Raw genomic sequence first — 17,327 nt, 5'->3', positions numbered from 1 at the left:
TGAAGCTGAGAGCTGGGGAGTTCCGCCAGAGGAAGCAGGATCTTGCAATGGCCACACGTTTTAATTCCACGTCCCATTCCCATTCCAATATGTCTATCCACAGCCTCCACTACTATCGAGATGAAGCCACACTCAGGTTGGAGGAAGAACACCTTATATTCCATCTGGGTAGCCTCCAACCTGATGGCATGAACATTGATTTCTTTAACTTCCGTTAATGCCCCTCCTCCCCTTCTAACCCCATCCCTAATTTTTAATTTTTAAAAATTATATTTTTTCTCTCTTTCCCTCTCACAATATCTCCTTGCCTGTTCTCTGTCTTCCTCTGGTGCTGTCCTCCCCCTTTCTTTCCTCCAAGGCCTTCTGTCCTATGATACTCCCCCCTTCTCCAGCTTTGTATCCCTTTTGTTAATCAACTTCCCAGCTCTTAGCTTCATCCCTCCCCCTCCTGTCTTCTCCTATCATTTTGGATCTCCCCCTCCCACTTTCAAATCGCTTTTTTCTGTTAGTCCTATCGAAGGGTCTCGACCGGAAACGTCGACTGTACTTCTTCCTGTAGGTGCTGCCTGGCCTGCTGTGTTCCACCAGCATTTTGTGTGTGTTGCAAACATTTCAAGATTTCCCTTTGCAACATGATTTTTCCAAAGATTAAGTTTCCTTTTAAATACAGAAATCTTGTCTCTTGAAGTCAAAATATTTTCTCCAGGGCCTTGCAGAGACTTGTTCAACTGGATCATATGATGGAAAATGTCTAAGTAGGCTAGTTTCTGTAGCCATTCTTCACCTTCAAAGCACTTGGCAAAATCTGGCCTACTATTTTCTTGAAGGTACTTCTGCAATTCACCTTTCAGCTCAAACACCCTACTGAGAACTCTTCCTCTGCTAAGCCACCAGTATGTAGCAGGGGATTGGTGTGGTCTGCGTTTGTTTTGAGATTCCGTTGGCCGTTGAAAATAATCAGTATTTTAAAATGTAATTTGGCAGTGATTTGTAGTTAAGGGTCTTTCCAATTTTGCCGGAGCCATTGCTGCACTTGTGAGTTGCTTGCCACGGACTAGGCCCAATGGAAAAGGACAACTTGGATCCCCAGTCCATTAAGACCCATAGTTTTTATTGTAAAGGTGGAGTTTTTTTCTGTTTGTTGTTGCACTAGTGCAGTAAAATGACTCAGAAGATTGTAATTCTTCGCCATTAACCTCAGAATTGTCCGTATGCTTAGGCCTAGAATCCTGCTCACCACCTCTTAAAAAATATCCACATTGGACCGTCAGACATGTAAAACATTTTTACACGGGGAGAGGGTGATGTCACAGCCCAAATTGGGCGAGTCCATTCAGTGCACGGAAAACACACTTTATGCTTCTCATCAGACTAGTGTCGCGTTGTGAAAAGCTCAGAAACAATGTTTACTCTTTTTTAAATCATGATCTCTCACGGGGCCCTAGGTTGAGAAACCCTGCTCTAGAGACTGTGGAAATACCAGGAGACCAGCATTTTAAGATGTGCAAACCACTCTGTTTGGCACCAACAATCATTTCATGCTCATATTTACTTGGATCACATTTCTTCCCCATTCTGATATTTGGTCTGAACAACTGAACCCATTGACCATGTCTGCATGCTTTTGTGCATTAAGTTGTTGACATGATTAACTGATTAGATATTTGCATTAATAAGCAGTGGACCAGGCGCACTTGATAAAGTGGCCAGTGAGTGTATAGCTGTGATTTTTCGTTTTCTTTTTTGTTGTATAAATCGAGCTGCTACCCAGCCACTCCAGTGACCTGGTTCAATCCTGACTCTATTTGTATTTAATTTGCATATTTTGCTAATGATTGAATGGGTTTCTTTAAGTGCTCTGGTTTTCTCCCACATTCCAAACATATGTGGATTGGCTGTAAATTGTTCCTGTTGTGAAGATGTGTTAGAATTGCGGGAAGGGGTTGGGTTGATAGGGATATGGGTAGAAAAACACAAAGTACACTGCAGATGCTGTGGTCAAAGCAACACGTACAACACGCTGGAGGAACTCAGCAGGTCAGGCAGCATCTGTGGAAATGAACAGTCCTGACGAAGGGTCTCTGCCCGAAACATTGACTGCTCGTTTCCACGGATGCTGCCCGACCTGCTGAGTTCATCCAGCGTGTTGTATGTGTTGGGTAGAAAAAAGTGGGATTAGTGTAAATGTGTTCTTGAGGTTTGGTCTGGGTATTAGGTTGAAGGATCTGTTTCTATTACTTTATAACTCCACTCAGCTTTATGGGAGTAATTTTGCAAACTGTCCAGAAGTGGTTCAGGAACAGTATTTCTGCTCAACTTTTTGAGCAATTGGGGTCAGGCTATAAATGCTTTGCTATCAGTACTCGTACCCCTGGATTAAACAGGCAAATTGATTATCTCCTGTTTGAGCAGCACACACAAAATGAAGGATCCTGATGAAGGGTCTCGGCCGAAAAAGTCGGCGGTTTATTCCCCTCCATTGATGTGGCCTGTCTTGCTGAGTTCCTTCAGCATGTTGTGAATGTTGTTCATCATTTCTAGCATCTGCAGAATTTCTTGTGTTTAATTCCTCTTTTGAGTTTTGGTCTTAAATGGGTGAGGTTTTGTGATGGCCTCGTCCATTTGCTGTTCGCTGCTGGGCATACCTGTCAAAACCCGTTGTATGGAGGCGAGGCCGTGTATGGGTAGCAGAGATGGCACTGAAGTCACCTAGATAAGAACCTTTTTATACATTTGAGCGAAAGGTTTCCAATTCAGCTGACAAATTAAAAGAAATAGACTGCGATGGCTGTGAAGATGGCCAATTTTACGTGATGAAGTACTGAAATTCATTGTATGGCTCTAGATAGTTGCAGATATGGTCTTCCATATTACAATATTTTAAGTATAATTTGAAGTGTGTTAAGTCAACTGTGTCTTGATTAATTCTTAAATTCAGATCTTGGGACTTTGCAACCCAGGAAGGATGTGTGTAGGGCCCCTGGCTAGCAGGTTCCTGTTCTTGCATGGCCACCAGTGCTAGCCGTTCCTCAACTGTGTGCTTGGAATTCACTTAGTACTTTATTTTTGATCTGAAGATATATTCATGTCAGGAAATGCAGGTGAAACGTTGATAGATTGCTAGATGAAGATACTACCTCTTCAAATATGACCTGTCTGACATTCTTTTGTAACTTCTGTTCATTGTTCTTTTGAGTGCTGCCAGAAGCCTCGATTCGATGTACAGTTATTATCAGAGTATGTATGCATTGTACAACCCTGAGATTTGTCTTCCCCACTGACAGCCACGGGGTGAAAAAAACAGATCAATGGAACCTGCTCACGAGAAAACATCAAACCCCACCCAAAAAAGTGAAAGTGCAGAATATAAAACACAATCAAAAAGCATATTTCAGTTCTTTATCTGCAGGCCACCCTGATTCAAACATTGCCCAAAAATAGGAACAAAATAATAGTGACCGGAAAGTAGTATACAAATTAGACTCCAATGTACAAACTACATTGATTAAACCTAGCCTGTGTGGAGGGAGAGGGTGTGATGTATTCAAACGCAAAGACCTGTCCCTCAGGAACAGAAAGTGAGCAGAAAGTGGGCGAGGGGTGAGAGAGAGACCTCCACACTCTGACACCATCCTCCAGCAACAATGAGCGAGAGGCTGGTAGATGGCACTGAATGCTCAGTCGACTCACATCCGCCTCGATGATTTCAATCATCCTCTGTGTTATGATCCGCGAGTAAACTAGTGCGTCATTGTGTACTGGATATTGTCTTTGTAGGAGTGACTGTATGGTACTGAATGGTAGGAAGTGTGTAGAAATTTTTTATTTGATTTCTGTTTGATTTCAGCTACTTTCTTGAGGATGTATAATTGTTCACTTCTGGTAACTTCTGTTATACTCTGAACTGTTCTGTGTGGAAACAGGGTAGTAACTTGTTTATAGAGCACTTTTCATATAAACAGCATAGCTCCAAGTGCTTTACCATGGGATAGTGCAAATGTAAATTTAAAATATTAGTTAAAAGCAAGGTTAAATAAATGGGCTTTGAGCTGGTGTTTAAAAATGCCATTTGAGTCTGTATCCCTTATATTTTTAGGTATTTAGTTGCACAGTTTTGGGGGCATGGTTTTTGTTTTTTTTTTAAAAAAAACTGACCTGCCACTTTTCTTTTGAGGGACAATGTTTAAATTTAAGAGTTCGAGCAGATTCAGAAAATAAAAACGATTCTGTGATGTACTCCAGTCTCAGAGCATTGAGAACTTCAAAAACAAGTCAGAGAAATTGGAAATAAATTAAAAAATATACAGGAAGGCAGTTCATAGTATTTGGGACTAAAGTGATAAGGTCCCCTCATCCTGCTTTTAGTTAAATTTGAATTGACTTTATTTCTTACATTCTTCACATACACAAGTAAAAATCTTTATGTTGCATTTCTCTAAATGTGCCATGTACAGTCATAGTAATTTATAATAAATAGAGCAGTTAATGTAACATAAAAATACACTCAAATTAGTGTGAGTTAGTCAGTCTGATGGCCTGGTGGAAGAAGCTGTCCTGGAGCCTGTTGGTCCTGGCTTTTATGCTGTGGTACCGTTTCCCGGATGGAAGCAGCCAGAATAGATTGTGGTTGGGGTGACTTGGATCCCCAATGATCCTTCGGGCCCTTTTCTCACACCTGTATTTGTCAATGTCCTGGATTATGGGAAGTTCACAACTACAGATGCACTGGGCTGTCTGCACTTAGTCCTGCGATTAAGGGAAGTACAGTTCCCATACCAGGCAGTGATGCAGCCAGTCAGGATGCTCTCAGTTGTGCCCCTGTAGAAAGTTCTTGGGATTTGGGAGGCCCACACAGAAGTGTAAGAGCGGTACTCTGAATGAGATGGTGATGTTACAGGCATCAGATGGTGATTAGTCAAGTACCTCTTTTAGAATTATTCATCTGAAAAAAAGCAACTTAATCAAAATAATTATTTCTGTATCATTGTTGGGGAAAATATAACTCTTATTACTTTGTCATGATTTTATCATCCCTACATCCTGGCATCGAGTAGATTCATGAGTTGAAAATTTTCAAGGCAGATCTGCATTTTGATGGATTAGTGCAATAACCAAAATGGTGCTTGTTGATCTACTTCTGTGCCATTCTAGGACAGTTTTCCTTGTACAACAGAATTTATAGGCAGGTGTCATTCAAGTGCTCTCCCAGCATATATAGCTAGCTTTTGTTACGTTATTTTCAGACTCTCCTTCAAAGATTCATAACTGTGTTTCCGGTGGTAAGTTACAGTTACATTGTTATGTATGTTAAGCACTGTATTAAATGTTTTATGCACAAGCACAGTTGGTGTGGGAAGAAACTGAAACCAGGCACCTTTGGCTGATCACTGAAATTTCAGGCATTCTCACCATAACGGGTGTTCTGGTGTGAGAATCTCAACCACATCTCTCATGTTGTCTGATCCCATTGACATTCATGATGGTTTCAACTGTTCCCCCATGCATGTTTCAAATTTTCCTTGCACTTTCCTGGCATTTCTGCTGTATGCATTAAATGACAAATTGGATAGACGTCTGTGGTTGTCCGAAAGTGAAATCTGTTCGCCACAAGTTGTTTGAAAATTGATATGGGGCATTTCAGCATTCAGCAATTTACCTGAAGGCTATACCTTAATTTGATTCACATACATCATTGTACTTTCATCTATTCTGTTGAATACCATATTTTTTCAAATCCCAGTAGGCAAGGACGAATTCAGATTATCATCCCTGCCTGTTGGGATTCAAAAAAATGAAATTATGATATTCAACAAAATAGATGACACCAATCAGAAGACTTATGTATGTATTTTTTCTTTTGTTCAGATGGCAGGCACAAGTGTAAGGTTACTGACAGCTGCTTCACCCTCTGGTCATTTTTGAGTTAGTGCTCTATGCTAAACAAAATTTCCATGTTCTCTCCCTGCTTCAAGGATCACCAGTAACTCTGTTTGCATTGTGCCTGTATTTTCATATGAACTTGTTCATCACTTGTTTAAATTGGACAGTGGGGTTCAATTCATGCAACTGGAGTTCTGTAACATTAATTTCAATGAATGGCAGTTTTTAAAGTATGTGATTGTATTCACATTCTTACAATTTGCAGAGACTTGCTTACCTGAAAGCATATTCAGTGAAAAGTTGGAGGAAAATATCTGTTCCTTAAGCATCATGCAAAGTCATTCTTGAAGAAGCAATCTTTATTAGATAACAGAACAAGAATAGAATTCTCCTTCCAACCCTTCCCCACCCTCATTTCTGCACTCAACAGATTGTTCAGTGCAAGTTTTGTCACTTTCAAAGAAAAAGATTCCACCACTGGACACTTTGTCCTCTACGCTCTTTCAGCATTTTACAGGGACGGTTTCCTGCATGACTCCACATTTCCATTTCCACCAACTGCAACATCAACCCTTTTGCTTATTTCCCTTCCCATTATCCAAGGCTCTAAACAACAGTTTCCGGAGAAAGGGGCATTCACTTGTGTTTCTGATCTAGCGTATAGCATTCAACATTCAACCATATGCGTGTTGCTCTCAATTTCCATCTCTTTTGTGTACAGCATTCAGTGTTGACAATATGGTCTCCTCTACGTTGGTGAAACCAAATGGAAATCAAGTGATTACTTCGTAAAACATCTGTGTTCAGGCCATAGAATGGACCCTGAACTTCCTGTTACCTGCCACTCTTAATTTCCCCATCCCTCTCACTTTGACCTATTGGTCACTACATCCTTGAGGAAAGTCAGCTCATAGCCATCTGGACTCAATATTGAATTCTACAGTTTGAGGTGATGATTTCTCGGTCTGTATAAAGTCATACTCAGTTCATTTTACGCTCTCAGAGTAGAAGACCTATTACATTTTTTGTGACATTCTTACACTCTGGCTCTGATTCATTCACTGACCAGATTACCTCTGATATGATTTCACCCTATCAGAGATGTCCCCATCACACACTCTCCCTGCAGTTTAACAAATTGCTTTTGTCTCCTTTATAGTTCTAACAAAGTATCTGCAATCTGGAACTTTGACTCTGTGACTTTATTTTCTCTTCCCACAGATGCAGCCTGATAGACTCTTTCCAGCGCTTCTTGTCTCTTTTAGATTTCCAGCATTTTGTTTTTGATTGTCATGGGCAATAAATGCTGGCCTGGCTAAGTGCCACCATCGAGATCCAAGAAGTAAAACCTAGAAATGATTATTGCCATGTTAAATGTATTTGTGTGGCAGCTGCCTCTCTGGGAAGAGAGTGATCCTCTTTTAATCCTGCTTTAGAGAGCAGATTTTCGTATCAGCTCTGAGTTTGGCTTGTACGTGGCCCTAAAGCTGAGAAGCAGTCTAACAACACACTCAACCCTTTTATTGTATTACAAAGTTTTCTCAAGATAAACCAATGTTTTTTCTTTCATGCATTAGGCAAAATATTTGTATATTACATAGAACACTGATCAGTACAACACAGGGACAGCCTCTTATCTCATAAACCTTTATCATATTTCCCCCCAGCATCCAGAGAAAACAAAGCAACTTTATCTAACCTCCTGTTATAGCACGTGCCCTCTAAACCAGGCAGCATCCTGGTAAACCTCTTCTGCACCCTCTCCAAAGCCTAACGAGAAATTTTTTAAATAAAGCTGTAACATAACTTCCTGACCTTTGAACTCAATGCCTTGGCTAAGGCAAGGTGAGTATGCCATGTGCCTTCTTAACCATCCCACCATCCTGTGTAGCTACTTTCAGAGAGCTATGAACTTGGACTCCAAATCCCTCTAACACTATTAGGGATCTTGCCCTTAACAGTGTCCTGTCTCTTTACACTTGACCTCCCAAGGTGCAACACTTCACATTTGAAACAGAATCAGGTTTAATATTACTGGAGTATGTTGTGAAATTCGTTGTTTTGTGGGAGTAGTGCATTGCAATACATAATTACTATAAATTACAGTGTGTGTGTGTATGTGTATGTATATATATGTGTATAGTATATATAAACGTGTGTATATAAACATATATGTCAAGGCTTTGGAGAGAGTGCAGAAGAGGTTTACCAAGATGCTGCCTGGATTAGAAGGCACATGACTTGGCCTGCACAAAACTATGCTGGCTTTCCCTAATTAGACCATGGTTTTCCAAATTCTCATAAATCCTCTCCCTAAGAATTCTCTCCAGTAACTTCCCTACTACTGATGTGAGACTCACTGGTCTAGTTTCCAGGATTATCCCTTATTCCTTTCTTGAAAATTGGAACAATAGCTAAGCTTGCATCTCTCCTGTAGGCTTATCCACCTTCATGCTCTTTAAGAGACCCAACATTATCTCTTCCTTTACTTCAAAATGCACCATCTTATTAATACTCTTGACACTGCTCTTCCTGTTTTCCACATTCTTCTGGGTAAATGTAAAATACTCATTAATGACCTCAGCCACATCCTTTGTATCCAAGCAAATGTTCCCCATTTATCCTTGAGTGGTCCTCCCTTCTTAGCTACCCCCTTGCTCCTGATAGCCCTTAAAGAAAATTAAGGTGTATATGGGAAATACCTTGGGATTCTTTAATCCTATTGCCAAGGACTTCCCATAGCTCCTCTTGGCTTTCCTAATTCCCTTCTTGAGTTCTTTTCTAGCTTCTTTATAATCTTCCAGGCTTTCTTTGATTCTAGTTTCCTAAGTTTTACATACTTCTCCTTTTTCTTGACTGAATTTACTGCCTCTCTCGACATCCAAGTTTCTCTAACCTTGGCTTCCTTCTGATGTCCTGAACTCTGTGCAGTTGGTCTTTAAACACCCTCCACGTGGACACCCAAGCAGAATGCTTCCCAATTAACTCTCCCTAGTACCTGTCTAATGCTCTCATAATTCACCCTGCTTCAATCTTACACACTCCCACAAGGTCCATGCTTAGCCTTATCTATAACTAACTTAAAACTTGAGGAATTGTGGTCACTGTTGCCTAACTGCTCAGCAACTAAGGTCCCATACAGTCCCTTTTTGGACTGTCTACCTATTGAGTTAAGACCTCCTGGCTGCACCTAGTTCTGTCTCCTCCCCCCCCCCCCCCCCCACCCCAAAACCATTTGCACTAAGAAGGTCCCTGTTTATATTGGGGAAATTGAAGTTCCCCATGACAACAATTTTATTGAGTGTTTTTTAAACACCTTTCCTTAATCTGCCTACATACCTGTTCCTCAGTATCCTGGTGACTATTGGGAGGTCAGTAGTAAAATCCTATCAGAATGATTGTACCATTGCTGCTTTTGAGTTCTACCTCTATAGATTCAGTGGTGAGCCCTCCATTATGTCCCCTTTGAGTGTATTATTGTTCCTGAATAATAGTGCAACTTATGCACTCACGTATACACTCTTTTAGCTTCCTGTCTATCTTTTCTAAAACATTAAAACCCTGGGACTTCACACATACATTAAAACGCACAGTGAAATGCATTGTTTGTATTAACAACCGACGCAACCTAAGAGTGTGCTAGGGTTGTCTACGTGACACCATGCATCCCAATGCCAATGTAACATGCCCATAGTGTTCAGCAGAACACCATGTACACATGCCCGCATGCACACACCTGTCTCCGGTCACTGGCCCTGAATCACAGGCTTTGGGCTTCTCATTCTGGACATGCTGACCCAAGGGCCTCAGCGACACGGACTCTTCCGGACTCTCCAGCTTCAGTCTTCAGCGGTCGGTTTCGATCCAAGGCCTTGTCGATTGTGGGGCTTTGATTCTAGGCTTCGAACTTGAGACTCGTATGTACCTTCAACCCTGGGACTTGCTGCCCTCATTCCTCCTGTGACAAGCAGACCTGTGGGAGCTCGCTGATTTGGTTGGGGGTGGGAGAGGTGTCATCAGACCGTTGACCTTTGTTATTGACCCTGTGCATCACTGGTCTACATCCCAGCACCTGCCAGCTTGACAATGGTCCACAGGGATCACTGGCTGTCTACCAAAGAGGCTTAAAACCTGGATTCTAGCACCTGCATTTACCGTCCCTTAAATTGAGCTCCCCTCGTACCTGCCCCTGGCCCTGCCCCCCCCCCCCCCCCCCCAAGCTCCTTGTGCTGCTCCCAACACAATCCCTCTGAAACTTTTCTTAAAAAAAAAAGTGACCTGGATCTTGATGGGCATTGAAGCTCAGTGCAACCTTGATCCGCAGATGGGTGCAGTCTCTGCAATTGGGGGGAAAAAATTGTCCAGTTCCCCGTTCTTCTTAGTGGCCAAGATTCTATGTGGAAATTCTTCTATTTTAATATTAGCTGAGAATATCTTGATTTATTTTGTGAGTGCTTTATGCTAAGCTGAAGTACTCGAATACAGACTTGGTGCACGTACATGAATGTTTGTCATCTGAGAGCGGGATATTGGCTAGTGTCAAGTATAATATGGAACTGTATCCAGGACAGTCTGTGCCTCAGCGTACATTCTGCAGGAAATAACTTGGTTATTGATACCTCTGCCATAAGATGCTCGAGGAATGTGGCATTTCTGGAGTAAGGAATGTTGATGTAAAGAAGGTCAGATGCTACAATCGGTATTGAAGATCCATATGCATTTAGGAACCCATGACATAAGACTTCAAACCTTTTTATCTTTACAAAGCAATGTGACTGACAACAAGCAGTGTTTTTATCCAATGTGTCTTTTTGTGCAACTTGATGAATTTCTTTTGAAGTGCTTGAGGTTGGGGTGAATTAATACTGTACGTATAGCAGTCAGCTTAGAGTATTGATTCCATGGGAGTTCAAAAGTCATTCAAAATCAAGACTGTCATATGAATTGGATGGAAGCTTGCATCCTGCTGTGACACTTGATGCTGGGAACCTGACTTTGGTGAGTTCCCCTTGAAAGTCTATACTTGTGTTGCTTCTCCTTCTGGGGCCGTTAACTGAACAACTTCCAACTCAGTTCTTACTAGACTTCTGTGATTTCCTTTGTCCACCTTGCACTGGTGAAACTTTTGATGGAAAAACCTTCAGTGTACTAAGCTTGTTGGCATTGTTGAAAGTGTTACCCGATTTCCCATTTATGCATAGTTGCAGTATTTTTTTCTGGCCTACACGAACTGATTGCAAAATGTACATTTCCAAGTGCTGACTAATTTTATGGTAGTCAACGTTGGGCCTTTCCTGTAGAATCTTCCTTGTGTGCATACAAGATTAAGGCAGATACACATAACTTATTCCCCTTTTATGGTTAAGACTGCATGATATTAATTGTGGGTAAATTTGTGCAATATAACATTTGCTCCAATAGCTAAGTTTTTCCTTGACAAATAACTTTAGCTTAGCTTTAACTTGAATTCACACAATTCCTACCGAAATTTGACTCCACACAGATCAGATACTCTCCTACAGCCAGCGGAGTCTCCACCAACTGTGTTACTCAGCCACTCCTCAGCATCACAGATATTCCCCTTTCATTTTTGCTTGTCTAAACTTGTATTTGTTTTCCTAGTATAAAATTAAGAACAATTTGCATAAAGTACTGTTTATTTCCACAGATGACAAGTGTTTGACGAGTGTTTCTAGAGCTTTCTCCCTTTGTTTTTCTGTTTTCCAGATGGCACTGGCAGTTTGCTCTGCCACCAGAGCTAATTGATTTAACGGACAAGTTAAATCTTTTGCACCCAATAATTCCAAAGTGCAAGGACAGGAATTCTACCTGGTCAAATGAAACTTAGTTTTGAATGACGAAAGAATCCTACTTCGCACAACTTGTCTTTGAGAGAAGAAAGCTATCTAGAATTTCCCATGCCCTTTTTCCACTATATTAGATACTAAACCTTTTACTGGCGATTATAATTTAACAATTCTTATTTTATTAACTTCAATTTACTTTTAGCTGTTCCTTATCCTTGCTTGGAGGAAAGACTGTCGGTGAATTTTCCAATTGGAATTAAATAACTTGTAATTATGTGGCAAGTTCACATTTCTTTCACAACTTCTCAAAATACTTTGCAGCCAGTGGCTGTCCATTTCTGCGGATTATGCTCTCAAATGTTAACACCATGCTATATAGACAATCTCTTCAAATCCACTTGTAGAGTAATAAATATCAGCCAGAGGAGCATGGAAACTGTTCTTAGAAAATATACAGGATGTAGGCCAAATGCAGGCAATGTCGTCAGATCAGGAAGGCACCTTGTTCAGCTTGGAGTACTTGAGTTGAATGGCCTGTTTGCACATTGTACTTCCATGCTATGACTCTGTGTACGATCTTTTACTCCACTGAGAGGAAACTTGGCCTTGTTTACTCTTCCATCAGGTGGAAGTCACCAGCAGCCCAGTACCACTCACTCGGTGTTGTGATGCAGTTTCTGATCCTTGGGGCATGATAACAGTGGTGAAAAACAATACTTCAAATGAAATGAGCGAAAATTGGGAAAGGATGGGAGAAAAAGCAATAGATAATTTGAAATTGCCATTAATTTGTTATATTTTAAAATTTATTTACAGTTTTCCACAAATTCAACATCCATTCTTGAGTTGTACCGCTCACATGGAGAAAGTCTGGAGAAAAAGAGTGAGGTAACAAATCTTTTGACTAATATTGAAATAGAACTACAATTTATAAGTGGTGCATGGATATTTTTGTATTTTAATTGAACAAATGATAAGTTGATATAAAGGAAAAAATGGGCAAAGTTTCTACTTCTGAGTTTCTTTTTGCTGTTCTGATATCCTATTACTTTCAAACACCACTACAGCCTTCATTTTATTCTACACTTTTATTTGAGTAACAAATTCTGACAGACTTGCTGTTGTAACATCATATCTAACTTGTCTTTACTTTTAAATAGAATGATTTATTATGTCATTTGACTTCCATGCATACTATTGTCTTCATACATGTAACATTTCATTCCAGTCTCGGGTCCCACATGCATTTGCAGTTACTTCATTCTTCATTCTTATGAGCTTAGGCACCAGATGTTAATGCAGTGTGGTGAAATTTAAGCCCTAGACTTGTGTACAAAGAAAATACTTCCCAAAAGGAGTTGTTGATTTTCGTCAAAACATTACATGTAGCTAAGTTCATTTCATGGCTTAGATTTTATTTTACATGGAAAATGGTTTGGACTTAGAGGCATCTTTGTGGGGTTTATTTTTAAAGAATGTGTCACTATAACTCATCACTTCTGTTGAAGTGAGCATGTTTTGGATTGTTTCTGGTAAATTCAACACTTACTGCCTGCTCCTCTTTGCCTTTTGCATTTTTGGGGCTTTGGAAGATAGTTACAAGTTGGCTATATTGCATTGTGTTCATATTGCCTAAGGTCCAGTATTTGTGAGAATACTCGTTTTAATTCTGTCATGAATTTTAACGAATTTTTATGATCTCATGGATTCAGACTCCCATTGCTAATGCCAGGCTATAGAATAATTGACTGCATAATGTGTTCAACTTCTTAGGAAGTGTTCAGACATAGCCTGTTAAGTTATAGGTACCACACATAAAGAATTAACTACACCGGCTTTTCATTGGCATTACTGTTACTATGATCCTGCCATTGGCATCCTGAGTGAGCTTCCCATTGATCCAGGAACTGAACTGGACTAGCTGCAGAAACCTTGGGCTACAAGAACTGATCTTGCAGTGATTGACTAGTTTTCTCATTTTCTTTCTTTTTGGCCTCAAGTTGTTTTGCTGTCAGAGGAACAGTAGGCAGGAGTTAAATTCAAAGCAGTCCTCTTGTCTAGAGATGCACTTAATGCCAAGTACCCTGCTCGATTGACACCCCAACCACCATGCTATACAATAACCCTCTTTCTGACCCTCCTGCACTGGCACCCTATGGCTATAGTGTGTATACTATTTGCAAAATGTATCTCAATCACTTGACACCACCCCTACCAACTTGCTAGATGAGAGGACTAGATGCATGGAGACACAAGTGCTTGCAATTTCCCCTCAGATTGCACATTATCTATTACTGTGTCTTCACACTGACTGGATCTAACTAATGGAAATTCTTACTGTACAGTACTATGGAGAAATTTTAAATGGACTGCATTTTTTCAAGGGAATGATTCACAGGATAAATGTGGTTGGGTAGTAACTGCCGGCTTTTTTATGGTGTCGCCCTCTTGGTATCTTGGTGAAATTTCCTCTCTCAATCGGTTACTGGCTCAGCAATGTATTCATGTTGCTACCATTCTCATTATGCATTTTTTGTTAAGTTCCTTCAGTATCTCATCCATTTCTCCATCTTCTACAATGAATTTGTTGACCTTAATGGACATTGAGCCCAATGTCCTCATCCTAAATCAGCATACTCATTCTGCAATGGAAGAGGGGCCATCAGACTTTTATTTGTCCCTGATACCACTCTCGCCAGGCACTGTGTGCTCAGTGAGAAGGTTGTTGCTGGCCACTTGTACTGAATTATTGATCTCAACTGGTACAGCAGTACACTTGTAAGCATGTTGCACTTTCAATCAGTTTTGAAAGGAGTAATTTCTCATCTGGCAAATGTGCCAGCAAGTTCAACTATGCTGGAGCCAAGATACAATACTGACCGTGTTTTGGGTCATTTACATAACATTTGGATGCTTACTTTTGTAAACATGCCTTGAGACCCCCACGTTTCCTGCAGCAAGGACACATGAGGTGATGCCATTCTTACACAAAGATAGGAACTTGAACTTGTTTTCTTTATCATCCTTAAATTAGAGTGTGACACCCAATTTTGATCTGGCACAAAGCCAAAGTGGTCATATTCTGCCAACTCTATGCTATTTTAGTTTGATCTTTCAAGAGCTCTAGAACTTAATGGCTATTCATTCCTTGCCAAATTCCCATAGGCTTCTGATTGCCATGAAATCACAAGTATTGCTATTTAAGTACTTGAAGGATTTTAGAAATTGAATGCAGCAACAATGTGATTAGTTACCAGTCGATCGGCACTGAGATATTTTCCACTAGTAGCCCATGGGCCAGATCTGCTCAGGTTGCTAATTTTGATCTGTTCTTGAAAATGCAAGTGTCTGAATGAGTCCATGAGCTCTGTTGCTCTGATCTATTGAGATTCTGGGAAAAAAATAACCAGAAAGAAGTAAAAGCAGACCAGTAGAACTTAAAGGCGTCCAAGAGACATGACAGAGCCGGCTTGGGACTAGGTCAGAAGCATTGTTTAGCATCATAAATTTTGGGCTATTTAAAATAATATCCTTATTTTTATTGTGAGTTCATGTATATTCATCCCTTTTATAATTTGGATGGTTTTGAGGATTTTTGTTTACCTTTCTTCTGTATCTGTAAGTTGGGAGTAATGAGCTTAAAAGAAAAGCTCAAATGACAAATACTTGCAGTGAAACATTGAGGGAGTATTGACAAGCAGTTATTCAGTAAGACACTGCAATCCAGTCTGATAATGGCCCTTCGCTGATGGACAACATCATTTCTGCATTGAAATTGAGTGGCAGCCGTTTTGTGTTAACTTTATTCCTTCCTTAATCCAGTAAACGGCTGCTTTCAATAGAATGTCCTTCTTTCTCACGTCCATTAAATAGATATTATTTGGTATTCTTTCGAGATGCATTTTATGACTTAAGGTTTTTCAGTACCTAGGAATAACATGTTGATCTGTTTCCTTTTATAATCATTGAATATTTTGAGGATTGTCTTTATTCTTTCATTTCCTGTGGATGCATTCAGACTTTCCTGAGCTTCACAGCCTTTGCCTTCCACACAAAGGTAATTACAGATTTTGAGTGATTTAAAAAAAATCTTTAAAAAAAAAATTAATTCTGTAGAAAGGTTTTCTAAATTTATTGGAATTTTTATGCATTTCAGTTGCTTGGTTGCTAAAAGCCTTTTAGCATGGTCAAAAATGGTGGCAGTTATGTTTTGGCCAGAAACTAAGTCTCAAATCATTATGTAATTTGGAATAATTTTGACAATCATATCAATAGTCTGTTGCTACCTTGTAATGGAGACAATACTGAAGGCAAGAACTTCCTCTGTGGTACATGGCGTTCACTAAAGCAAGCATGCATAAATGGGCCTGCCACATGAGGTCCTGTTTTCTCTGTCCACCAAGTTTCAGTCCCTCTGACTAGGACCCCATGGTGAATATTTCTTGCCTAGAGTTGCAACTGCAATCTGATAATTCTGCAGAAGTATTATAGCTTCATTGTGCAGAATTGCTGCAATTGTGGAGACTTGCAGTAAAACAAATAGAACTTGTTCTACATGTACTGAATGGGTACATTGGTACTGAATTGGGAATTGGTACTGCAGTTATTCAGCATTGTTAAAGGGCAGTGTTTGTCTGTACAAGTCACTTGTACAGTTGATCTCAAATGTTAGCTCAGGTGTGCATTCTTTTACATGTTGCACTTACAGTATGATTTTTTCTTATTGATAAACAGCAACCTACATTTTAATCTTGGCACTTTTAAAAACCTCAGAAACTGCCATTTCCAGCATTTTGCAAAACCTATATATGATACCATTTCAGAAATTGGTAACGGGCCTGGAAATTTTGGTGGTGCAAGGCATGTGGAGAACCATACCACTTGTTCCGATGTTTAAGTACCCAAGTTATTGTGTACATTAGATCAGCCTTCACACAAGCAAATTTGCATGAATGATCTTCCATCTATAAGCTGTTGTCATTGTGGAGGGTGATGCTTATGAAAAAAGTGAGTTCAATATTTGACTTCAAAAAGCAAGGAGAAGATCAGAATGGGACTGGGATTGACCAATGACTTGGAGGCAAAAAATTGCAGGTGATGCAAGTGTGAAATAAAATCACAAAGCCAAACATTTGTGAAGAGGGAAATAGTCAATGTTTTGTGCTAGGAAGATCAGAGCCAATTAATCAAATTACACCAACAGTTGTATAAATTTGAGGATACTCAGTGGAGGAATTTTGCCGCTATATTGCACTGGACTTAATGTATGGACTCCATCGGAAACTCATGGACATGAAGAGATTTTAGTTTCTTTTTCATTTCTGAAGATTCAGCGACATTGGTTCATTGTGTCATCTTGGAAAAGAAATGTTTTGCATTGATCAACTACTCATCCATTAACAACCAATAAAGTGATTATTAAATTGAACCATTATTGTAATGTAGGAAACAAGAGAGACCCATGTGCTAACCAGTAACTAAACACGAGTAAGATGATGACCAGAAACCTTTGTTAGTGGGTGTGTGGTCTGTTCCTCTGCTGTCCTTTGGATTGGATTGTAGAACCTCAGAGGACACATGAATTCGTTACTTAATGTCTTATCTGAAAGATAATGCCTCTGATTGTGTAGTACCAGAAAG

General features: G+C 40.0%; 1 protein-coding gene across 6 annotated transcripts in view; it reads left to right on the top strand.

Annotated features, from left to right (window-relative positions):
* LOC140734397 (Krueppel-like factor 12) overlaps window positions 1-17,327 on the top strand; it is a 403,562-nt gene that overhangs the window by 239,259 nt on the left and 146,976 nt on the right. For all 6 annotated transcript variants that reach the window (XM_073058287.1, XM_073058285.1, XM_073058283.1 and 3 more), the window contains exon 2: window positions 12,504-12,575. Coding sequence is in view for 3 of the 6 variants with exons in the window: in XM_073058285.1 (XP_072914386.1) it covers window positions 12,504-12,575 (72 nt within the window). In the remaining 3 variants the exon portion in view is untranslated. The remainder of the gene's footprint in view (window positions 1-12,503; window positions 12,576-17,327) is intronic.

Source organism: Hemitrygon akajei, chromosome 10 (genome assembly GCF_048418815.1).
Source record: "Hemitrygon akajei chromosome 10, sHemAka1.3, whole genome shotgun sequence".
NCBI lineage: Eukaryota > Metazoa > Chordata > Chondrichthyes > Myliobatiformes > Dasyatidae > Hemitrygon > Hemitrygon akajei.
The sequence above is the reverse complement of the archived record's forward strand: the minus strand, read 5'-3'. Positions and strand labels throughout refer to the sequence as shown.